This window comes from Elgaria multicarinata, chromosome 7 (assembly GCF_023053635.1).
Source record: "Elgaria multicarinata webbii isolate HBS135686 ecotype San Diego chromosome 7, rElgMul1.1.pri, whole genome shotgun sequence".
NCBI lineage: Eukaryota > Metazoa > Chordata > Lepidosauria > Squamata > Anguidae > Elgaria > Elgaria multicarinata.
The window spans coordinates 72,832,931-72,858,671 of NC_086177.1; the positions used below are offsets into that span (position 1 = coordinate 72,832,931).

A 25,741-nucleotide genomic window follows, 5' to 3' on the forward strand; every position below is an offset into this window, starting at 1 on the left:
CCGGGGGTGGGGGGCGCAGTTGCCTTTTAGCCCCGGCGGCGCCTCGGCCCCCGCGTGGGGGACATGACCCGACACCCAGCCGAAGCGGGCAGGGGAAAGGATCGGGAATCGGCCGTCAAGTCCCCCTACTGTGTGTGGCCTTGTCCGGCTGTCACCGGCCGGTGCCTCGCCGCCACCTCCAGCGCCTTCCCTAGCAGCCGCCGCCGCTCTCGCTGGCCTTTTTGTCCCTGCCGCCGAATCTCGCGCCCAGCCTCTTTCCAGAGCCACAGTTTGAATCTGCGCACGCGGACTGCTTCCCCATTGGCTGCTCCAAAAAGCACGCGACCAAACAGGGGGGGCTGCTGCGAGGAAGGAAGCGGAACGGCCAGTAAGAGAAGAAAGGTGGCGGGCTATCGTAGAGAGCAGCGAGGGAGGCGGAGCCGAGGGCGGGCTACAGCGCAAGGCTTGCTGGGAAAGAGAGTCTTTCCCTCATATAGGGCTTGAGAAAAATCTACCGTAAATGTCTCGCTTTTGTTTTTGTTTAATATCTGTAGCAGAAGTCCAGCGGTTGATATTCAAAATATCCTTTGCTCTTGCTGTTGCTTCGGTCTATTGCGCCTTTCCCCACACATTAAAAAGTGTGTGTGTGGGGCCCGGGACAGAACTTCTGTCTCTCACCTGCCCCTCCTGCTGGTCATATGTACAAGACGGCTCACTCTCGACTCAGGAAAGGAGTATCTATATTAATTAATTAATTAAGATAACACATTGTATTCAAAATATTAAATACATCAGTCAGATATATAGAGAACGGAACAATTTTGAACCTTTGTCAGAAATAAAACATAAATCTCCTTCGAGCCGGAATCGAACCAGCGACCTAAGGATTCCCGTATGGAGCAGCGCCTCTACAGTCCTCCGCTCTACCAGCTGAGCTATCGAAGGGATGTTAAGCAGTTTCCTCAATTTTCTGTATACAGAGTTTCAGAAGCAGCTGCTGAAAAGAGAATGATATTTCAAGAGTGCTAGAAAATTTTAATGTCATTAATAAGCATATTCAGAGTGTATGTATTGGGTGTAATTTTCATATGTAATTTTAAATGCTGATAAAAAAGGTCTAGTCCAGTTCCCATGGCAACAGTTCCTATGGAAATAGATATAGTAACAATATCAGCCAGGTTGGAGGCAAATGTGAACATTTATCATTTACAGTGTTGCATCAATATACAGGAGTGCTACCATGCCATGTGAGAAAGCCTCACCTGTTAACACTTTCAGACCGACCCTTTGCATATTTATTCAAATCTAACTGAAGTCAATGGGACTTAATGCCAAGCAAGTGTGCATAGGATCGCAGTTTAACAATCTATAATCCTATGAAAATCAACTTAGAAGTAAATTCAATAGGACTTACTCCCTGGTAAGTATTTATATTATAAATACTTATAGGATTTCGGGTTCCAAGAAGTAATGCACAATCAGCAGCCAGCTCAACGCCGGATCAGATTTGACTGTTTATTCCAGTGCAGCGACGTAATCTGGAAAGCATCTCGGAAAAGCAGCGAATATTATGCAAAATCTAGACTAACAAAAATGCAGACATTTTTGGTACTCCTAATCAACGTGTGTTACTATTACTGTTTGTATATACCCAAAGGAAATACCGTACACTGCATAACGTCGTTTTGTTGTTGTTTTTAAAAAGTATCGGAAAGGGCTTGCGTATAGGACTTGAGAAAAACCAAAATGTCTCGCTTTTGTTTTTGTTTAATAGCTATAGCAGAAGTCCAGCGGTTGATATTCAAAATATATAGCAAACGTTAGGGTGTATCCTGTGGTGTCATTCTGTGGTAGCAGAAACCAAGTTCTGAACTATGAGGAAGGGGGAGAATCCAACTAAAGTTCTGCTTCTGCAACCACTTGCAGGTCTTAGGTTCACAAAGTGGTCTGTTAGTGGTATGTTGAACTTAGGCCATTAGTACAGACTTATCCCTATGAAATACACCTCATGGGAACCCATAATTAATTCTTCCAACCATTCACTCACTCAATGAAATATCTTCCAAACTGTATTTGCAGAACAACCAAGCCCATGTCTATCAACTGAGACAATTTCTCAAGCAATTTTATGTTTATTTCAGAATTCATTGCTTATCTTGTAGGTTAACCATGCTTTACAACACTAATTTTAAGACAACTTTGTGAAGTACAAAAAAGTCCACACCAAAGTTGAATCCGTCAGGGTGGTGGAACTATTCATTGTTTTTCAACACTAAGTATTAGCAAATTTGTGCAATGACTAAAGGTACTCTGTTTTTCTGAGGCAGCAGCAATTTAGTTCCAATCTGTAATAACCAAGCTATCTATATTACTGAGGAATAGCAGCTATTTCTAGGCTGTTCACTACAGATAAGACTGCATTGCATTATGTAATTATGGTTAAACCTTGATACCCAAATAGGCTCCCACTGAAAATGTCTTTAGGCCCAAAATATTTTGAACACAAAGCAGGGTGCATTTTCTGAAGTCCTTCTTAATATATATATTGAGTAGCTTGCAATAAAACTTTAATATATTTCAGGGGCAGAGCTATGCAGTCTCAAATGGATCTTATGGCTATTTCTATTTTTGAACATTTCATGCAGACACATGAGTTACAGGTTCCATAAATAGGATGAAGTAGTTTCTAATATGGTCAGCTGGGAGGCATGAAGATAACAAGGTGTTATTTTAATTGTTAATGTATGGAAAGGCCTAATCCTTGCAAATAGAATTGGTTGCCAATTGGTGCCCATCTAGAAACGCGATATTCAACTCTATTAGAAATGAAGAATACAGCTAACTCAAGCAAACTACCACTTATTAGTACATTGCAACTTTCAAAGGAGGTGTTTGATCCATTCAACAATTTGGCCTCCCATTGCCTAGCCCCTGAACAACAGCACCAGGTCTGTAGCTCAAAGGAGCAGATATACAGATTCTAGCATCTGTATAAGGGGAAATTGCCTAATATTATGGCAATAAAACCTAGCCCTGCAGTTGTCTCCTGCCATGCCATAGTTCTGTGACTAGCTGTTCACCCACTCTATAGAGTGGGCAGGGACCATTTTGGGCCCCTTGCATAGCATTCTACATGCCTCTCTGACCATCCTTGCCACAGAATGGTGCTTATAGCAGCAAATAAGGCACTGCAGCCTAATTCAACTCACATATCAGGTAGTCCCAACTGTGATAATGCACAACTTCAGCTGGAGCATTTGGCATAATTCCATTACTCTTTAATGACACTAAAGGGGTGATTTTAAGTGCAACCATCCACATAGGTGGCCAGGTCAGAATTATCCCCCTTGTGCAACATTACACAGTAAACTATTTGTGGATGTAGCTCTCCTCCACACCAAACACCCTTGAGAGTGTTAGATTTGGGCATCTAACACTATCAAGACAAACCCTCTTTTAGAGAACTGTACTGAAGTCCATGCAGAACTGCAACCATCTTATTCTACTTCAAGCAGCACCAAACCCACATGAATGGCAGCACATGAATCAGGCCTAAATCTTAAATCAAAGGACTCCACTGATCTGTTAGCATCTAACTACTGGTGGCTAAGAGCAAGCCAGCAAGAAAGATTGCATTCAATGCTTCGAAAAATATCTAGTTTGTACCACTTGATTAGTCTTAACTGGAAATGTTGAATGTACAATTTACATAGACTAAGTAAAGATTAACTACTTTTAATTAATGCTTCTTCCTCCAAATAAAAATTCACATCTTAAATGAGTGGATGAACCAGCCTGTGGCATCCACTATTGGAATTTAATTTTTATCCTGCTGTGCTCAGGACAAGTAATTAATAAAAAACAAATCCAAACACAAATCCAAGTAATTTTATAAAATATGTATTAAACGTTTGTCCTTAACACAAACAAAAAAAGCACAATATAACACCAATCTCTAATTTTCATCAGTTGGCTTTTCACAGTTCAGTACATCCCCTAAGCTCAAGAACTAGCCATTCCTCCCCCATTTAAACCAAAAAAAGATCCTAGAGACACCCAATACAGTGCTATATGTGAAGATATGCTGATTTGGAACTTGCCAGTTATTAAATGGAGACAGTCTGCAAGTCCCCCACGTACATTTCTCTGAAATCTCAAGAGGAAAAACAGGATTCAAATATATTTAGAACAAGCAAATTCACCAGCCCTGTCCCACATCTTAACTCAATCTAATCCTCTGAAAAATAATTTCCACCCTTCAAGCTCTCAATCCTAAAATATATTAATTAAAACACAGTGACTGGATCACCATTTTACCTTCCAATTTCCAATAAAAAAATTTAAACACCAAAAGACATTCAGAATAGCGAGCACTGCAAGACACTATCCTTCTAACTTGATAAAGGTATTGGATGGGTTGAGCCACATCCATGGGCAGAATCCTGGAAGAAAGTGGAGTAGCTTTAAGGTCTTATTCAAGTGTAAGCCCTGGAGTGCTTCTAGATGGAGGACTCAAGAGTGCTACTAATTAGAAGGCACTGAACAGAGATTGTCTTTCTCTAACTGATTTTCTGGGTGTTTCTAACAAGGCTTTTGTTGCACTATCGCCCCACCTCATTCATGAAAAATTATGGGGAGTGGGGTCCAAATGATGTTGTCTTCCACTCATAATCCTCCTGTGTTTCCCCACCACTTCTTCCACCTTTTTTCTTACACAGAAAAGCTGTTCAGGAAACAGATAGAATACCTGCACAGTGCCTTCTAAACTGTTAGTGCTTGGAGTCCTTTATCTGGAAGTACCCTATGGTAAGAAAAAAAGACTGAAAAGTTGATCGGGAAAGCACAGAAAAGTTATGAGTGGAATACGACATCATCCGAACCCCATGTATAATTATGTGAATGAGGCAGGATAATGGCTCAATAGTGGTAAAAGTAAGCAGTTTTATACTGGAAGGTGCTGCTGGTATGCTGCTCCCTTCCAGCCATACAGAGCAGCTAGCCCAGACAAAAGGCATGGAAAGAAATGGGTTGGTACACCCATAGTTACTGTAGTGGTAAATTTGGTACAGAAACTAGAAATAAGTTGTTTAGCTTATATTTTTAATATTGCAATCAAAGAAAATTCCAAATACTGTACAGTAAAGTGTAATATAGTACACTGTTATAATACACTATTGTTACATTACAAATAAAAAACAAATTAGTACAGCAATCACAAATAAAATCCAAATGTGCTGAACAGCCAGCATTGTGAACATGGTATCATTGCTATTCTAATTTAATTCAATATGTAAAGCACTTGCTGTTTAAAAGGTTTCCTAAATATATACAGTACTAATGCTTATTTATACATATTTTTTTAAATCAATTTCTTCCAAAAGTGCACTATTTCTCTTCCTGGCAATAATCCTCATTAAAATAAAATCTAAAAATATCAATCACCATAAAGTCTTTTAATTTTATTATAATCATAGGGGCAAAGTAGGAATGGTGCCTTAAGGAATTTGAAATGCAACACCTTCAAATTTTAGGTGCTATGGGGTATTCATTAGAAAATGTTGAACGGCTTTTGCTGGAGTATAACGACAATTCCTGTACTGAGGCTGCCAATTCTGACTAACATCCAGCAAGTAGAAATGATTAAAAGAAAAGGTAGCTTAGATTAAGATCCCAAGCATACATGTAACGGAGTTCCACTAGATTCAGTGGGACTCTGGGATGATTCACACAAATTGGACTTATAGAAAACTCAGCTGAGCTGAATGTACATGTAGTGGAGCAGTCATCAAAGCCCTCCACTAGACTGTTATTTCCCAATTTATCTCTCCAGAAGAAAAAGCCAGTCATTTTGGTCTTGGAAAATATACCCTTTCTATAGCATTGTTTTCTTTTGTGGTCTTTAGTAAAGCATAGAATAGAAACCCTGTCTGGACCATAACACAGCAAATCCTAAATGTTATCCCCTATAACAGGTCATTTCAACTGTGTAGAATCTTTAAAGCTACAAGAGAAATGCAATATTCAGGTAAAGGATCATCCTCTATTCTTTAAAAAAAAAAAAACAGAAATTTTGTTACTTTTATATCTGGGTAGTGGTAAGCAACAAACATTCAAAAGTTAAATTAAATGAGCAAAACATTTTGCAATTGTGGAACAACTACAGTAAGTTTTTAAAAATACAATGAAGTCCAGAGAAAACAATTGAACAGTAATGTAATCAGGGTACATCATGTACCATAAAATACTTTTAGATCTAAATAGAAAGCCAGCAGTATGCTTTAATTCCAGCAATTTCTAAAATGCACTTCATTTTTAATTATATGTTTTCTTCTCTGATTGTACAGGGTCTACTCTCTCTTAGCAAACTAGTGTATCTACTGAAGACCTATTTCCCATTAATATTACTATATACACATGAAACTGCTTTGCTGTTCAAGATCAAGCATGTTTAACTTGGAAGAAAGAGTTTTTAATTTGATGAACCATGGTCTTCCAGTACATGCATGCATGCGCACACACACGCAACTGGTAATACAGACAGAACATTGCAACTCCTGAAGGAAATTCACTCCAAACATCCTTAATTTTCTGCTAACCAGATTCAACATTTCCCAAAAATTCACTTTAGAACTGACTCTCAACTATTAAAGAAACAAGCTTGCAGCCAGTTGCATGTACTTAACCTAATTAAAAGAAATCCAGCAAGTCAGTTGCAATAGGTGCCATTATGGTCAATGGGACATCAGCATTTATTTGTGTATTTCAAGCCCATTACCAAGTCCACAATTGTAATATTAAGAATTTATATATAACTTTCCCCCAAATGCTTACACACATTTTCAATAATCTCCTGAATCTTGAATATTTTCATTTTACAAATTAAGCATTGCGAAAATCATTCACTTTTATATCCTCTTCTTTGCATGTGTTAAATCATGCAAAGGAGAGGTTACAAAAGTGAATGACTGGAACTGTTATTTTTTGGCTAGGAGAAAAGGCTCATAACATCGTTGAAGGGAAAGGGTTTCTGCAAGGGAGAGAAAAAGTGTACTTAACCTTTAGTCAAGACAACCAGATTATTAAAAGTCATTCATACCTCTCCAGCTTCACAGCTCTTGCTCATTTACACATGAATTTTGAGTTAATGTTGACAATATCCTTTTTCCTATACCACACAGAACCACCATAATATTTCTGCATTACAATATGCTGCCATCAGACTGTATATTAATGTTATAAAGTCAAGCCAGTTCTAAAATGTAATAGTCTTCATCAAAGGAATTCTGGGAATTGTAGTTCTGTGAAGTTACTATAAAACACCAATTAAAAATTATCCTCACACCAACTTGTATTGCAATTTTGAGGGTTACTTAATGGAAGCTACAGCTGTTAACCCAGTTTTTAAAAGAATGTAGATATCCAGTGCCAATATCCCCATGTTCAAAGAAAGCACAGCTGCTTTCGTCACACCAGCCATATTACAAGCTACTCTTGAAACTTGGACATAGATAATTGCTGTGCAGGAAAGCCCTCCCACCTCAGCCTAATCCCTATGAATGCATAAATAGTTTCTTTGGGTGATGGCCATAGACTTAGTTGTGCGTCTGCTAGAAGGTACAGTGGTTGTCTATTTTTAGCATCAAGCATCCTGTTTTCAGTGTGGCATGGATCAAAGTTAAAACTTCATATTTACATCACATGTCTCATTTCTTGACCAAATTAAACAACAAAAATAGCAAAATTAAGTATTTAAAATCATTTATTCATGAAAATGTGATTTGTATGCTTTATATAATTAGCATTGCACTAGATGATAAAATATGTATTCCCTGTATTAGAGAAACAAAAATGGTGTTTGAATGGATTAATATACTTGAATGAACTGAGGCAGTTGTATCTTCAGTTAATTTCCTATATAAAAAAATAAACCTTCCATTACTTGGGACATTTAATCATAGCATTGCTTTGAGTTTTCTTGTGTGATTATAACTGCAGAAATTGTGAGCATATTTTCGGAATACAAACATTTATAATACAAACTTAATATTTGTGGACCAGGTAAAACTCGTATGCGTGCAAGCACTGGCTTCAGAAACTAAGAGCTTGAGTTTTTTATTCTATATTTCTTTTGTAATGTAAGTCTTTACACTTTCAAGTTTATTTTTTGTCAGATGAAGCAGTAATAATGCACATAAAATAGAAATATGCAAAGAGGCAAAAGTGCAACATTAGTATCAAGATAAACATTCTATCTTTATGGAGCAAACACAATGGCTGCTTCTTAAAAATTAGCACTGTAGATCTGATGAATATCCTGTTTAAGTAGATGACAATTTAATCGAAGTGGCACATTAAAGTAAACGCTAAATATTTCTTGTTTCCATGGAGTTAAAAGGAGCTTTTACTGTGCCACTGAAAAACCTCTGATGAAACTTCTGTTAAATTCCATTAATCCAACATGCTCAGAAAAAGTTAACAGCCAGCACAGACAACCAACAACTACTTATCAAAATCTTCCTGCACAAAACCAATTTATTAGTCTGCTGTAGCTTCTTAACATACTTGCGTATGACTGTCTTTGCAATGTAAAAGTACGCCATGGTACCTTACAAGCTCAAAACAAAACATGCAACCACTTGCCAATCGAGCAATGAAAAAGCTGTGCTGGCTTTGACTGCCATGCATGACTACATCACCCTGCTTTAGCTTCATCTTATACTATATAGTGCTTTCCCCATCATTCCCTTAAGTTTACATTTTTAATGAGATCTCGGTACATATACTTGGGTATTTTGAGAAACCTGACAAATCTAAATGAATGCAAGTGTTCAGATATAAGGGAATGTCTCTTTATGCTGTAATTCTGAGTGGACCAATATTTGGCAAAACACACTATATTTGTCAGGTTTTATCTTCACATATTAATCTTAAAAAATTAATGATTTCACATGGTCTGGAAGATTAAGACTTAATGGAATTCAAATTACCCCCCACCCCACCCCAAAATAACCCACCTCTACAGCAGATATTCATCTCAGTGTGTATCCTAATAACTAATTTACAGGTAACTGAGAGCTAATCTGGGCAGCAGAATGGCATATTAAAAGCTATTGTCTATCACACACTTGCTATCATGCAATGAGTAAGATATAATCTTTGAAACATACAAGATTCAAGGACTAAATTTATGTGGCCCAGCCAACAAACATGACATTTGCACAGTAATCTCTTGGATCTTTATCTGTTGTTATGTATTCATGAATGATCCATTGGCTCAGTTGCATTAGTGATTTCTGCATCCTGACTATCCATCTCTTCAGGCTCTTCTACTGAATTTCCTTTTTGCGCTTTTGATCTCGTGGGGAATGTTGTTCCCACTGCATTTGACATGTTAGTATCAGTTGTTTCTGCATTCAAATGTCCACTACCACTTGACAAAGTAAATGATTCAGACAAACCAGTCTGAGGACTCCTTGTTTTAATGGATGAACTTGCCGCCTCCAATTTCCTTTGAGAGAAATCATTTGCCGCCAATTGCTCAGTATTCTGATCCCGCAGGTGTCTGTCCATTGAAGCCTGAATTGAAGAAACCATTTCCTGCAATTTTTTTCGCTGTGCCTCAATCAAATTAGGATCAAGCTGCCTGCTGTCTCTCATTGTTCCTACTCCAGGAGCTATCCGTATAAGCTCACTGTTTCCAGAATCGCCTGTGTACACAGAAGGCTCAGATTTAGCAGAGCTGGGACTGAAGTCTGTGCTTGTGCTTTGCTTTCTTGTAAGTGGAATTTCCCTAGCCCTTTGATGAAGCTGTTGACTACCAGCAGCAGTGCCTAAAGAATGGCCTTTTCCTTGAAATGCAGTTATATTGTGAAGTTGATCTGACTTCTTTTTAACTACGCCACCACTACCTAATTTTAGGAGTCCGTGTGAAGGACTTGCTTCCCTGCTTCTTGAAGACGCCTCGGCCCGCACTTGACTTAGTGCCTCCTTAACCAAGTCTTCAACATCAGAACCCACAGGGAAATGCCCAGCAGGATCCACACAAAGTTCCAATCTGTCTTCTGCTGCATTGTATACAAAGGTCTTACCAGGCAAGTGTGGAAATGTGCAGTGTTCACCATCAGCCAAACCTATAAAAGAAAAAGAAAAAGACATCTTAGGTTTATATATTGCTTAATGTCCATAAAATGGTTAACAATAAAAGGTTTAAAATATACATTAAGTACTAGACTGAAGGAGAATTTTTACAAGAAAACGTATAGATGGTATATGTCTCCTTCAAAGTTAGCGAAAATGTACAGGGGTTGTATGGGAGATTGTTGGAAATGTGAAGAACAAGAAGGAACCTTTTACCACTTGTGGTTGTCATGTAAAAAACCAAAAACTTTTTGGACTAAAATTCACTTATTCATGCAAATTTTTTGAAAGATAAACATAAAATTGAAACCAGAAGCATTTTTGCTGGGACTTATGGACGATCAACTTAAAGAAAAAGGACTGTTATTTCAACATATGACAACAGCGGCTAGACTATTATATGCACAATACTAGAAAAAAAACCAAGTACCAACTACGGAGGAATGGCTCCTCAAGTTGTTGGAACTGGCAGAGATGGCGAAACGTATGGTGTTAGTAAGAGAAAAAACAACAGCCGCATTTGCAAGGGACTGGAAACCTTTGACAGAGTATATACGAGAGTTGCAAAAGAATGATCTATTTGTATGTGGTTTTTATTTATAATCTGTGGGTTTTTTATGTAAGTCTGGGCCGGCTAAAAGGTAATAACTGTTTGCTCATGTCTGACATGAAGATCGCTTCAAATGGAGTATGGCCTGATGTATATGTGTTTTTATTAGATGTATTGTATGTGATGTTATGTATTTTTGTATTGTTTTCCCCCTTTCTATTTTTCCCTATGTGCTTTGCTTTTTGTAGAAAATAATAAAATTATTGAAATTGAAACAATAAAACAAATCAAAATACTATCTGCACATTGAGCCTGTTCAGATGACATGCTAAGCAAATGGTTATCAGATGACATTGCAGCAAATGGTTAGTGAGCGTGTTTAAACCGTGGCTATGTAGCCACCATGGTTAGGAATGGTTCACACGACATACTAAGTCATGGCTCACATGACCTGTTAAGCCATAATGTTTAGCTCAAAATGCTTAATCACCATGGCTTAGCATGATGTCTGAACAGGGTTAAAATAAATATGTTCAACACAACCCTAAAATCCGAAGAAAACATAAGAACAGCCCTGCTGGGTCAGATTCAAGGTCCACGTAAGCCACAAACTGGGCACGAAGGCAATAGCTCTCTTCTATTGTCGCCCTCTAGAATAGGTATTCAATGGCTCACTGCCTCTGAACCTGGAGGTTTCATAAAGCAATCACAACTAGTATATATAAATACATCTCTTAAGTTAAACACCAATTTTCCACATTAAAAGTTAAGTTCTGGAAAAGCAAATACAATGCCATATCAGAACAAATCTATTTACTAGCTTCCTAAAAGTGGAAAGTAAAGTGGATAGGTGGGCCTCTTTGGACAATGAATTGCATAACTTAAAGAATTATATTACTTTTCTCCTTCTTTCTTTAGACCAAACCACTTTATAGTGATTCTCATTGACTTCATCAAAAGGCTACAGAGAAATTGCAATGGAACTATTCAAATGTGATCAGCTAGTTTATACAACTTCACTACACCAGGTGCAATTACTGTTACCTGCTGTTCTGGTTTGTAGCAAACTGGTAAGAAAGGCAGTGTTTTAAATTAGAATAATGGCTACACTTGAGAAAGAAAGCATGTTCTTATGCATTAGGAGGACAAGGGGAAAAAGAGATGCAAAACAGACAACTTATTACCTTTGTTCAAGAGTAAAAGAGTAAACACATATGCCTATGAACATTTCTTAATATTTAAACAGACATTTAGAGGAATGTGCAATACCTATTAACTTTCAAGTTTTAAAATCCAATATAATATATATTGGCCTGAAAAGGCATTTTGGAAATGTCACTTTTCAATGGGACTTCTGCAGTTTATTAGCTAATGTGAGTCACAATCAGAGATTGCCTGTTTCTTGCATCAACTATTACGTTCTCTTCCAAAACAGGGTTTTTACATAGAATTTATTCTTAGTTCATATGAAGATTCAAAGTCCTAACTGGATAGTCACCGCTTTCAAAGAGAAGCACCAACATTGTAAAAACAGCTTCTTACTTAAAAGTTCAAGTGTCAAACAAGGATAGGCAGCCTGCATGATACAGAACCCACCTCACTTTTAAGAGACAGATCAAAACAATCCTGTTCCAGGGAGCTTTTGAAGTTGATTAACAATGAATACTGTGCACTGTTATTGCTTATTTTAGATCTGGCTGTTGTGTTGTCTTGATAATTTTAGGCAAAATTTTGATTATGATTTCATTTTATGGATGGTTAGCTATCTTTTATAATGGAATACACATGTTTGAGGTAAAACAAAAGGTGGAGACCTAGTCTGGTTCAGGGATCCAGTCTTGTAGTACTGTCTGGGGTTCATATGAGAGGAGCTTCCATTAGGGGAGTATACACAGGATTCCTTCTTTCTTTCTCAACATCCAGAAATTGCCCTGTGCCTCATAATGTACTTCTTTAGTGCTCCAGCTGCACTAACCCAAGAGCTGTATTTTTGGAGGGTAATGACATTTTTGGAGGATAAGAAAGGAAAAAGTGTGTGTGTTTTTCTCCCTCCTGAAACAATTTGTAAATTTAAAACTATTTAAGAAATTCCAAAATAGTTCAAAAATGCTCAATAGCTTCTGTGAGTCTGTTTAATGGTAGTGGAAGAAAACAGGAAGGAGGTGGGGAAATTGTTTTGCTTGAGCCCCTAACATAGTATATTTATTTATTTAATTACATTTATATACCGCCCCACAGCCGAAGCTCTCTGGGCGGTTTACAACAATTAAAAATAGTAAACATTAAAAGTATACAAAAATTTAAAAAACATAAAAACAGTATAAAAACAACAGTATCCATTCAAAAACAACAATTCTGGGGTCCATTAAAAACAAACTTAACGTTGTTAAATGCTGTTAAAATGCCTGGGAGAAGAGAAAAGTCTTGACCTGGCGCCGAAAAGATAACAACGTTGGCGCCAGGCGAGCCTCATCGGGAAGATCATTCCACAGTGGGGGGGCAACTCAGTAGGCACTCAGAGGAGGACCTTAGATGTTGAGCACAGTGTATGGGTAGGTTCATGTCGGGAGAGGCGTTCCATCAGGTATTGTGGTCCCAAGCCATGTAGGGCTTTATAGGTTAAGACCAGCACCTTGAATTGGGCTCGGAAACATATAGGCAGCCAATGCAAGCGGGCCAGAATCGGTGTTATATGCTCAAACCTCCCTGTTCCAGCTATCAATCTGGCCACCACATTTTGCACAAGCTGCAGCTTCCGGACCATCTTCAAAAGCTGCCCCATGTAGAGGGCATTGCAGTAATCTAATTTGGAAGTTACCAAAGTATGGACAACTGAAGCTAGGTTATCCCTGTCCAGATAGGGGCGTAGCTGGGCCACCAACCGAAGTCGGTAGAAAGCACTCCGTGCCACCGAGGCCACCTGAGCCTCAAGTGACAAAGATGGTTGTAGGAGAACCCCCAAGCTACGAACCTGCTCCTTCAGGGGGAGTGCAACCCCATCCAGAACCGGTTGAACACCCCCCCATCCAATCAGATGAACCACCCACCAGCAGCATCTCAGTCTTGTCTGGATTGAGCTTCAGTTTATTAGCCCTCATCCAGTCCATTGTCGCAGCCAAGCACCAGTTCAGCACATCCACAGCCACACCTGATGAGGATGAAAAGGAGCAGTAGAGCAAACTCTGGATGACCGCACCCAACGGTTTCATGTACATGTTAAACAGCTTGGGGGACAAGACCGACCCCTGCGGAACCCCATACTGGAGAGTCCACGGGGCCGAGCAATGTCCCCCAAGCACCACCTTCTGGAGCCATCCTGCCATGTAGGAGCGGAACCACTGCAATGCAGTGCCCCCCACTCCCAACTTAGCCAGACGTTCCAGAAGGATACCATGGTCAATGGTATCGAAAGCCGCTGAGAGATCAAGGAGAATCAACAGAGTCACACTCCCCCTGTCTTTCTCCCGACATAGGTCATCATACAGGGCGACCAAGGCTGTTTCCGTGCCAAAGCCAGGCCTGAAACCCAACTGAAATGGATCCAGATAATCAATCTCATCCAAGAGTGTCTGGAGCTGGCCCGCCACCACCCGCTCAAGGACCTTGTCCAGGAATGGAACATTTGCTACCGGCCTGTAGTTACTGTAGTTCCCGGTCCAAGGAAGTTTTCTTCAGGAGTGGTCTCACTACCACCTCTTTCAGATAGTCTGGGACCACTCCCTCTCGTAGAGAGGCATTAATCACCTCCTTGGCCCAGCCAGCTGTTCCATCCCTACTAGCTTTTATTAGCCAAGAGGGGCAAGGATCCAGTACAGAGGTGGTTGCACGGACCTGTCCAAGCACCTTGTCAACATCCTCGAGCTGTACCAACTGAAACTCATCCAAGATTACAGGACAAGACTGTACTCTGGACACCTCACTAGATTCACCTGCTATAACACTGGAGTCTAAGTCCTGGCGGATGCAAAAGATTTTATTCTGGAAGTGCCTAGCAAATTCATTACAGCCTCAGATGATTCTACCGTGTCCTTGGGACCAGCATGTAATAGCCCCCGGACAACTCTAAAAAGCTCCGCTGGGCAGCAAATTGAAGATTTAATAGTGGCAGCAAAGTGTTGTTTTTTTGCTGCCCTCAGTGCCCCTGAATATGCCTTACTATAGGCACTTACCAATGTTTGATTGCATCCACTAGGAGTTCGTCTCCACCTGCCCTCAAGCCATCTCCTATTTTGTTTCATTGCTCTCAGCTCTGGAGCCATACGAGCTCTACTCAGGAGAGGGCGCTCGGGAGCAATCCTGTCAACCGCCCGGGTCATTTCTGCATTCCACAGATCAACTAGGGTTTCGACAGGAGAGCCAGCCCTATCAGCCGGAAAACTCCCCAGAGCCCTTTGGAAACCATCCGGATCAATTAGTCTCTGGGGGTGGACCATCTTAATAGGTCCCCCACCCTTGCAGAGGGGAAAAGCTGCTGTAAGTCTAAACCTCAGCAAGCAGTGATCCGACCATGACAAAGGGACTGATGTAACATGTACACTTCCAGATCACCATCTCCATGTCCAGTTGTGAAAACCAGGTCAAGAGTGTGCCCCGCTACATGTGTTGGGCCGATGACATGTTGGGACAGTCCCATGGTTGTCATGGAGACCATGAAATCCTGAGCTGCCCCAGATAAGGCACCCTCGGCATGAATGTTGACATCCCCCAGGACCAACAGTCTGGGGGATCTCAGCAGTGCAGCCAAGACCACCTCCGTCAGCTCATCTAGGGAGTCTGTTGAGCAGCAGGGTGGGCGGTACACCAACAGAATCCCTAATCTGTCCCGCTGACCCAACACAAGGTGCAAACACTCTAGACCAGTAGTCACATGGACAGGGATCCTGCAGAGGGAGATAGAATTCCTACAGACCACAGCAACCCCCCCTCCCTGGCCCTCAGGTCTACCCTGATGCTGAACCAGGTACCCCGGTGGGCATAGCTGGGAGAGACTGACTCCTCCCTGCTCACCCACCCAGGTCTCGGTTATACATGCCAGATCGGCTGCCTCATCCACAATTAAGTCGTAGATGAGGGAGATCTTATTATGCACCGATCTGGCATTTAAAAGCAGCATCTGGAGGCCCGAGGTCTGGCTGATAGAGCAATCAACAAACCTGCGGGTGCAAGGAGGACTGGAACAGCCATTAATTGTCTGGGCCGCGTTCCCCTTACCTGGTACATCCTCCTCACAACACCATATCTCCCCCTACCCGTCACTACACTAATTGGGGGTTTGCACCGTATACTGGAGGTTGCACCATATGGGGAGGTTTCAGGATGATTCTGTTGTTTGTTCTTTTATAACTGCATTTTACTGATGGATCTGAGATTTTTATCTGCATTTAGCTATATACTTTATGTATGCTTATAGTTAATATTATTATTTAGTTATATTGTTTTGAATGTCATTTTTTGGTAAAAAGGCAGGGTAGAAAATAAATAAATAAATAAATAAATATAATAAGAAACCTCTGAAAAAGGATTCTTCTACAAAAGTAAATGTGTGGACCAATGGCTGTTGTTCAAGTTGCATATAGATTCAAATTCCTATTCAGCTTTCTGTAAACCGCCCAGAGAGCCCTGGCTATGGGAGCGGTATATAAGTGCAATAAATAAATAAATAAATAAAGCAAACTACATGGCCTTGGACAAATTACTATTTCTCAATCTTATCCTTAGCCATACAGTTGTTATGAGACTAAGGCCTTAGCTAGACCTAAGGTTTATCCCGGGGTTGTCCCTGCCAGCTCCCGGGATATCCTGTGTGTCATTTATATGAACAGGGATGACCCCGAGACAATCCCGGAATAAACCTTAGGTCTAGCTAAGGCCTAAACCACCACTCAGCCTTGGTTGGGGGGAAAGTACAGCATAAATAAAGAGTACTGGGTGGAATCCAACTGATTTCCCTCTGCCAAACAGAAAGCTGTCACCATCAGAATGGAGTGGGGCACATTCTTTGTGATTCCCCCTTCCTCATGCCCACCAAATCTGCTCTGGAGGGTCCCCCAACCTTATGTAGCATATTTCAGGGTGTCAGGGAGGAGAGGGAAATTCCTAAAGGTAGTACCAAACCCCTTTCTCACAGTGCCCATTCCCGTTCCGCTGATGGAAGCGAGAAATTCGTTGGATTCCACCCATTGATTTTAAACTGAAGATTTTCAGAAGAAAATGTATTCGTTCTCCTTATATGAATCTGCAAAATTATGGCAGTTTAAAAACATTTAAAGAGGAATTAATTGCAGCAAGTCAATAAAGGCCAGGGGATTTTTCTGGAAATATAGAGGGGTTCTTAGTGATCTCTGTATCAGAAGACTAAACAAATGTTTTTAAGTGTTCAGAGTATTCGTGTAAATAACATCTTCGATACTAATAAAAATATTATGAAGCCTTACTGTAAACACTTATACAAGCAACATGACAAAATTACTAGTTGTCCTAGTATTATATTCTTATGGATCCTATTTTATTTAAGCATACTATCTCTACCACATTGTCAGCTTATGTATGTGCCAATGAAATAAATGTGTTACAAACTCATTTTGTTTTGATGCTAAATCAATATTTACCCTTGCAAGCATCAAGCTCTGTGGAGTCTGCTTAATTCTGCAGCAATACTTACAAATCTATGGGACACAAGCCAAAGAGGCCCAGGGAAGCAGCCAATTTCATCTCCCTGCTTCAGCCCTCATGCCACATTGTATGTCACTCTAGAGAGTGCCCTGACCTTCAGCAGTAGCAGGGGGAGAAAAGTGGCAGGCTGAAGTGCACAACCAGACCAGCACATGAAGCTCTTTAGATCCTCACCTTCTTTTATGCTTTAAATTCTAACTATGCTTCACGTTTTATTGTATCACATTTTCCTCTTATAATTGCTCATGATTCAGATTTTGTTTCTCCACCAAGAAATTGAGCATGCATATAAATCAGTTCAATAAGCCAACAAAAACAATTCTAATTAGTCTGTGATAACAATATCTCTTATATTTCAACCTCCAATGTCAACTTGCTTTAAAATATGAAGCAATATGCTCTCTACTACATATACCTAATAAAAAATTGGCAATTATTTTCTGTAGAAAGCCATCAAAAGCTTAGATTGCCAATTTCTCATACCAGGCTAAAGTAGTTAACATCAAAACGTCAAGTATAAAATGGTAATGCTCTTTGAAACAAACAAACAAACAAGCAAAATATTAGCATAGAGTTAGAAATTATACCCATTGTTTTCTTCATTATATTGTAGAACACACCACCCTGTTGGAACAAGTGAGGAAGCCCCTTCGCATAAGACCAAACATCTTCACCTGTGGAATAGAAATAAAAGTTAAAACAGTAAAATGACAAAATATGAACAACTTCTATATAAAAATACAAAACCCAGTTCCCAACATGTCATCAAACTCTCTAGCATGACCAAGAACAGACTTCAGATAACTCCTTAAGTTCTACCATCTTCCAGGAGTCAGGTGTCCTCTGTAAACAATGTAATAATCAACTGAATGGAAGACTGACTGCTTGTGCTGTATTGTTTTAATTTTGTTTCCAAGCTGCCTTGGAGACCGTTGGGGAAAAAGGACAGGGTATAAATATTATAAGTAAATTCATTATGCAACTATGGAAATAGGAACAAGCTTGCTTCTAAATGACTAGGTTCATTGGGAATCAGTTGGGACAGGGATCAACTTTGCTGATAACTGTAATAGTGCCCTGGCACATCTAAAACTCCCACCACCCATACATACACATAAGTGAAAGTGATTGGCTAGACTTTCACCGTTTATCATCTATTACACCCCTCAGAGATCCTTACAATATCCAAGCATTTTGTCATAACAATGTACATCTTACTCATATATCTCCACTACGTTTATACTAGTTTATACCATTAAAGAACTCACTATATACAGTTCAATGATATTTAACATCTAATTTCTGGTCCCTGTATGGGGTGGGGGGGGAGAGCACATGGAAAAATAAAAGATTTGAAGTCAAGAAAAGTCCTTGTATTAAAGCAAACATTTAAGCTATAGGCAGTAAGAGCTCAGGTGGCTAACAGCATTTCAAAGGTGAAGCATTCAACACCAGCCCATGATCTTTACTCCAACAACTTCTGCTGTCCAAAGGTCTTCTGCTCCCTCAAAAGCTGCCACCTCTGCTCCCTTTCTACTCCATATACTTGGAAATGCATCCCAGAAGATTTGCACGATGCCATCTTTTTCATATCATTCATCAAAACCCACCTTTTCTGTGAAGGCTTTCCCACAATCCTCTAGTTCTTAACTCCTACTGTAACTAAGCCTAAGCACATGTAAGTGAAAACAACTGCATGTTGCTTCCCTGTTAATCCCTACCTCCACTTCCAGTGTGTTGAATTTTAGACTCCTTGGGTTAGAGACCTGTCCTCTTGTACTCTAACGTGCTATGCACACTGAAGATACTTTATAATAACTCACTCTCCCTATTATTTTTAAGTAATGAAGATCATGACACTGGCCTGTCTTCATCCTGATTTTGTTATGAGTCAGGTTCCCTAACTCCTAGATAGGCTGTGACTCATTTCAAAATATAATAAAGTATTGTAAAGAGTGTGTCGTGCACACTTTGTTTTCTATTTATAAGGAAGAGACATTCAGGATCTTTTCCACAAAGAGAGATCTGCAAGTCCCACATATCACATTACAATGGAATAAAGAAAATAAGAAAGCATAAGAAAGTCACATTTCCTTTTAAGTCCATTGGGAACTTGAGGGCCATTTCATAGATTACAAAATTTATTTTATTTCTATACCATCCAATAGACAAAGTTCTCAGCAGTTCACAAAAATGGCAACATATAATATAAAACCTTTAATATATAAAATTTAAAAACAATTCAAACAGCTAAAAACAGTTACAATGAGATACCAAGGCCTAATAGAACTGACGTTAAAATCCCATCATATGGCATAGAGGACAGTCAACCTGGCACCAAAAAGATGACAATGTTGGCAGCCAGGTGGATCTCAGTGGTGAGAGCATTCCACAATCAGGAGGGCTACCACTGAGAAGGCCGTCTTCCTTGTTGCTACCCTCCAAGCCTCCCTCTGAGGAGGGTCTCAGACACTGACCATAGTGTTCATAGGTCTAGGTTCATACATTTTAATGGATCTATTTGATTACTGCAATAATCAAATTTTATTGTAATTTATGTTTTACATAATGGCTGCTAGCCACCTTGAGCTTTATTTTCTTGGTGGAAAGGTAAGGAACAAATTAAATAAATATTTAAGAACCAGCCTGAAGGAACCTACACATGCCTCAAGTGCAGGCTTTACTCTCTTCCTTTCCTACTCCTGTGCGTGCAAGGTGATAAGATAGCTTCTGCCACTGAACCGCAAATTCCTATTACATACTCAATTCGTAAAACCATTGTTTGCTCTAACTGTAGTTAACAAACAAGGATTAAACAGAGGTTTGATATCATGATTTGTTTTAATCACAATCACAACAAGCCACATTTCCCCAAATTTGGAGAGAGCAAGGAACTGCAGTTGGTTCAGAAGCAGAAACTTTTGATGTTTTCCGACCATGGGGGCGGGAGGGGAGTACACAAGACTGAGGGTCATATAGGCTTCTTCTCCCAATGACAAACTATGGATTGCGCTATCTGAACCAGACCACTTCAAAGATACAATCCTCCCAGTATGAGGCAGGTCTCCCATAGGAATCACAGGCAGCTGCTAGAGACACAGACTTAACCTGACTACTCTTCACCTATTTTGTGGCTTCTTTAGTCCTGTTCTTCCCAAACAGTCCCCTTTACTGACAGCATTGGAACCCATGAAGCAATGAAGTTCAATTTCAGGCATTCTGCTACCCTGTTATCTTTTCCTTAGAGACCATCTGCCATGAAAGAGGCCACTTTCTCTTCTTTGTACTACCTCCCTATCTTACACTCAGTATGAGAAAAAGAGCAAATAGGAAAGGTACTTAACTTTAAGATGTGGTTACATTTGGAGAGATACAATCATTTCCCTTAAATTACAGAAAACATGGCAGCAAAGTTTGACAAGCTTAGTTCTCAGTTGAAAAGGTAAACTTGTCAGTTTCAGTTTTGTTTTTTAGCTTCTATTCAGTTTCATTTCCAAGAGTAGATGCACTGTTAAGGTTTCTATTCACAATTTTCCTCATTGCAACTTCCTTTTTCTTTTAAGTGATCACTTGCTCAGCTTTATTCATAGTGCCTGGATTCACAAGCTTAATTTTCAAATGTAAGCAACACAGATGATGTCACTCAGGGTGGTAAAAGGAGTGGAGCAGGAACAGCTCCTGACAGTCTTCTGAAATCTTAGGCCATTCTGCAGTATCAAAAAGGTTTTAGTTGCAGCAAAATAATGCTTTAAAAACATGTATCCTGCGTCAACAAGCAGGAAACCAAGCAATACTTTTGATCTCATGCACCCTGCAAGCTAATGGCAAAGGCTGCAATACATTGATTTAATTTGTAACACTGCCAATTAATTTGGTTTAAAAGGTTTGTTAAAATATGACCTTCCATAGGTCTGGCTGAGTTGCAGAAAGACACTTCATATATTAAACTATGTGTCAATATATCTAAATTAGTATTCCTTTTGTTTTCAAATCTAAATGTGTTTTAAAAACACCAGCTCCCCAACTCAACAAATTACAATTCTCTGAAACAATTTGTATTATACCTGCTTGCCCTGCTATGCATTAAAATGAAGTGCTAGACCTTTAGACAATAAGCAAAATGATCTGTTGTGGTGAATAAAGCAAAATACATTTCAAAACCTCAAATACATGTTTTAGGAACAGTATTCACCAAAAACTGAACGAGACAGCAATTGTAAATCCAGCCACACAAAAACTTTTGCTAGCCACCAGAGAAATATATTTCTACATAAGGAAGTAATAGGAGTACTGAGAAAAGCTCCATTTATCAAAGCACAGCATTACACACAAATATATAAGTGGAGAATTGAGGTTAGTAAAGTTCCCTAAGATGGCATGCAAGACCTCTCAAAATGAAAACAATAGTTATAGGTATGATAGAAAAACACACAAAGAGCAAGGTGGTTTTGGTATTTTTAAAAGAAGGAACTGCACACATGAAAGTAACGTGACCAGACTGTGCTTCTCTTGGTTGGTTAGATCCAGTATGCATTACTACCTTTATCAAATTCAAGATTTAGATAAATTTCTTTACTTTGAAAATGGAAATTACATTTTGTCTTACCCATAAATGTTGCTAGAAGACACAAAGAGTACATTTCCTTGTCAATTTGCTCTTGGAGTTCCTTGGAAGGGATTTTATTAGTAACTGCAACATCATCATGTTTCACAGCATGGGCTGAGTGCAACGAAGTAGTCTGGCTACTATCCTCCTTCCCTTTGAGAATCTCTATAGTTACTTTATCTCCATGCAGCAAAGGAACAGGTTCATTTTCCTGCCCTTCTTTGGGTGGCAGAAGCTCTTTGGGAGGAAAGCCAAAGCGAATACATTGCAACTGAGGAGGAATATTAAATTCTCTAGCTATGCTTTCTTGCAATTCTAGAAATGTGGTTGTGGATTTCAAGGTGAGCATGGCCTGCCTGCCATCATTTGTTGTTATGCGTATTTTCTTTTCTTTTGTAGACGTTGGGGAATAAGGAGTCTTGGTAGGGGTAGCTGGTGCTGAGGAAGTCCCCTCAGGAATAGCACCAGGGGAAGCAGTTCTAGTTGGCCCTTTTTGCATCTGTTTCAATTTTTCAGTTTTTCGTTTCTGCATTATAGGTGCATGTTCTGCAATGTTTTGCTGAATAGTTCTTTCAGTTTTACTCATGTTCAGCTCTTCTTTGTGCAATGTTTTTGTTTTCTGCCCAGTAAGAATAATTTTGGTTGGAAGCTGGAATTCCAAGTCTTGTCCTTGCTGCACATCATCAGCTCTTCGGGCATGAGCACCATCAATGTTTACAGGCGTATAGTCATCAGGGTTTTTTTTGGCTGTTTGATGCAAAATTGTATTCACAACTTTCTGGACAAGAATCTCACTACCAAATTCTCCAGGAAAATGCTTAGTGACAAGTTTCATTGCAACATCATACACATTGCTGTTCAGTGATGGATCACTTTCATACTGGAACCAGTACACTGTTTCTCTCACCACTCTCCCACCCCACTCTAAAGTAATAGGGAAAGCTTCAGGGAGATTGTCATATTCTTTACCTTCCCAATAATGCTTGAATCCACAACCACACTTGCCACCTGTAGATCTAGTATTAGTTCTGTCCCCATCTAGATACACAACAGAGCCATCACTTCTGACACGACGCACCAATGTGCCATGGCACCAATTACAGGCAGTCAAACTACTCAAATTGTAGTCTGGTACAAGTACATCCTTCAGAGAGTTATAAGAGCAGACTAAACTGTTAAGGGGGAAACTATAATTTTTATCAGGCCTTAGTTGGCCATGGGTACTTTTTGCCAGATTGTACAGTTTCCCTCCTGGAGCCAACCACTCTGGAGGAACATGAAGTTCTGAAAGGGCACCACAAATTAGACACTTGTGAAGTCGGTTGTCCACTACTGCCTTTTTAGCAGCTGCCGTGACATCTTCAGGCTGAACTCCTATTACACCAGTCCGTCTGTAGAAATATTGATGTACATCAGATACTAAACTGGGATGAATACCATGCTTGTCCATAAAAACCTCCTCCATGGCAGCAACTAACCTCATCAGGTATTTGTCTTGCAAACTTCTGTCTCCTCCTATCACACAGCCACCATCCTCTTCCAATCTGATGTACTTTTTAATAAGGTCCTGAGGTACTCCCCAAGCTTTAGGAAGTAATTTCATAGGCAATTTAGGCAAAGCAGCACCTTTTATTCCAACTAGGGGGATATAATGGTTGCGTCCAGAACTACTCCAGGCAATACAAATAGGTTTGTTCAACATGCCATCTTTTCCCATGCATTTTTCTTCTGGTATTAACCCAGGAAGGAAAGTGGCAGAATAGTCTCCTGAACTACGCATTCCACTCAGGGAATCCAAGAGGATGATGGGCCGATGTAGCACATTGGCCAATCCAAAGATGTGGATGTTTCGAAGGCCCATCGGCACACCCTCTGGGGGAATGAACAAAGGATCACATTCATTGATTATGTCTTCCCATTCTGCCGCATCAATGAAGTCATGGAAAAGGGCTTTGTAGTGGCTGAGATTCTCCATAAAGTGCTTCTTGAGGTTCTCCCGCAATGCATGCCAGAACAGCTCCCTGCCCACCAGCGCCCGGGATATTGCATGGACCAAGCAATGGCCATCACCATCCACGTGGACTGGGATGAGGCACTCCTGGCTGTTATTGGCCTTCTTGATGTCCTCCAAGGTGTCATGCAAGTAGAGGACGCTACCTGAACGATCTTTGCCATAACCGACAGTGTCGACATGCTCAGGCTCGATAAGGAAGGCACGATCCCCAAGCAAAGCACAGTCAAAGACATCTCCCTGGTTCATCTCAGTCAGGAGCTTGGCCTTGCCTGTCTGTCTGTCCATGCCATATCGGGCCAGAATGGGAGACAGCAGCTTGCAGTGGTAGTTGGAGAGGCCCATGACTTTCACCAGCTCCGTGTTCTTCCTCGGGGGGCCCGCCCCGCTCACCCCCAGCAACGCGTTCCGCAGTAAGTTGTGCAGCACCAAGTCCGGGTCCGTCACCTCCTCCACCCCCAGCAATTGCCGCTGCTCATGGCGCTGCCCGCAGTCCGTGCACTCGATGCTCCCGCTGCTCAGAGGCCCGTGCGCCGGGAAGAATAAGCGCGCCTGGCACTTGGGATCCGGGCAAGTGCCCGAGAAGATACGCCGGTCCCTCTTTTTCGAGACCGGCGCTGCCACCGGCTGCTGCTCCTGCTGAGGCGGATGTTGCTGAGGCGGCTGAGACATCGCTCCGCGCCGCCGCCACCTCCTCCTCCTCCTCCTCTCTTGCCTGCCTGCCTGCCCGCCCGCCTGCCTGCGGCCGGTCTCCTTCCCCACTCGCTTCGGCTTGCGCCCCCTCACAGGTTCATCCCCACCGTAACGGACGGCCCCTGACAGAACCCGCCCTTCCCCTTGACGCGGAGCACCAACCCAACAGCGGACGCGGAAGCCTCCGGCACCACCGCTCACTACCTCTTCACTGCCCTGGCCGTTGCCTGCAACGTAACGGCCTTTCCCCTCCCTCCTTCTATGCCCAAGGCGCAAGCGCAACCGGCTGAGGCAAACGGGAGTTGTAGTTTCTTCCGCCCAGGAAGCCGAGCCCTGTAGACTTGGAGTCTGGGTAACGCAAAAACTACCAGTACCGTCATGCAACGCAGGGCAGGAACGAATAGCGAGGGAAAGTGGGGGAATGTTTTTGCACAAGAGCGACTGGGAAATGTAGTACTTCCTATCGGGAAGGCCTACGCACGGTCGAAGACACAGGAAGCTAAAACGAATACATTTCCTAGAACGCTCTGCGGCTGTCCCTCGTGATTTCATGTTGTTAGTTGGGGAAAGTCTGACTAAGAGAGTTGCAGATATGGTTAAAGTGACATACACACTGCAAGTGTCCATAGGCTCACAGCTTTGGCCAGTACATAAGGGGAAGTAGCTAAACTTAGGCCTTAGCTAGACCTAAGGTTTATCCCGGGATCATTCTGGGGTCGTCCCTGCCTGCTCCCGGGATCCCCTGTGTGTCATTTACCCCGGGACGATCCGGGGATAAACCTTAGGTCTAGCTAAGGCCTTAAATTGGTTAAGATCCAGTTGTATTTCCAGCTACATTCAGCGTTGTGGTTATTTGTTAAGTATTTAGGACCTACCATTTTATATCACATCCTGATACGATTAATTCCACTTCTTGAAATATTTATAATTAACTCCAGTTTTCCTATGGACTTTACTTTGGTTTTATTCTGTTGTTGTTGTTGCTGTTTTGTTTAGTTTTTAAAATTGTATGGTTTTAAGTTTTATTTTGTGAACTATCCTGAAAGCTACAGCTACTGGGTGAAATAGAAATGTAATAAATAAAATAAAAACA

At 40.8% G+C, this 25,741-nt stretch overlaps 1 protein-coding gene and 1 non-coding gene across 2 annotated transcripts; both read right to left on the reverse strand.

Moving 5' to 3' along the window:
* Positions 1 to 831: 831 nt before the first annotated feature.
* TRNAY-GUA (transfer RNA tyrosine (anticodon GUA)) lies at positions 832 to 924 on the reverse strand. The gene is made up of 2 exons: positions 888 to 924; positions 832 to 867 (listed from the first exon to the last, which is right to left on the reverse strand). It is a non-coding gene; the product is annotated as a tRNA-Tyr (tRNA).
* A 4,138-nt stretch (positions 925 to 5,062) lies between these two features.
* VCPIP1 (valosin containing protein interacting protein 1) lies at positions 5,063 to 24,863 on the reverse strand. The gene is made up of 3 exons (XM_063130798.1): positions 21,945 to 24,863; positions 17,926 to 18,012; positions 5,063 to 10,109 (listed from the first exon to the last, which is right to left on the reverse strand). The coding sequence occupies exons 1-3, from the start codon at positions 24,625 to 24,627 to the stop codon at positions 9,235 to 9,237; spliced, it is 3,645 nt and encodes a 1,214-aa protein (XP_062986868.1). The 5' UTR covers positions 24,628 to 24,863; the 3' UTR covers positions 5,063 to 9,234.
* Between the last annotated feature and the right edge of the window lie 878 nt (positions 24,864 to 25,741).

Coding starts and splice junctions, on each gene's coding strand:
- VCPIP1 (XM_063130798.1), bottom strand. CDS start 24,627: ATGTCTCAGCCGCCTCAGCAACATCCGCCTCAGCAGGAGCAGCAGCCG. Junction 18,013..21,944: donor TCTTCTAGCAACATTTATGG/GTAAGACAAAAT, acceptor TCTATTCCACAG/GTGAAGATGTTTGGTCTTAT. Junction 10,110..17,925: donor TATAATGAAGAAAACAATGG/GTATAATTTCTA, acceptor TTTCTTTTATAG/GTTTGGCTGATGGTGAACAC.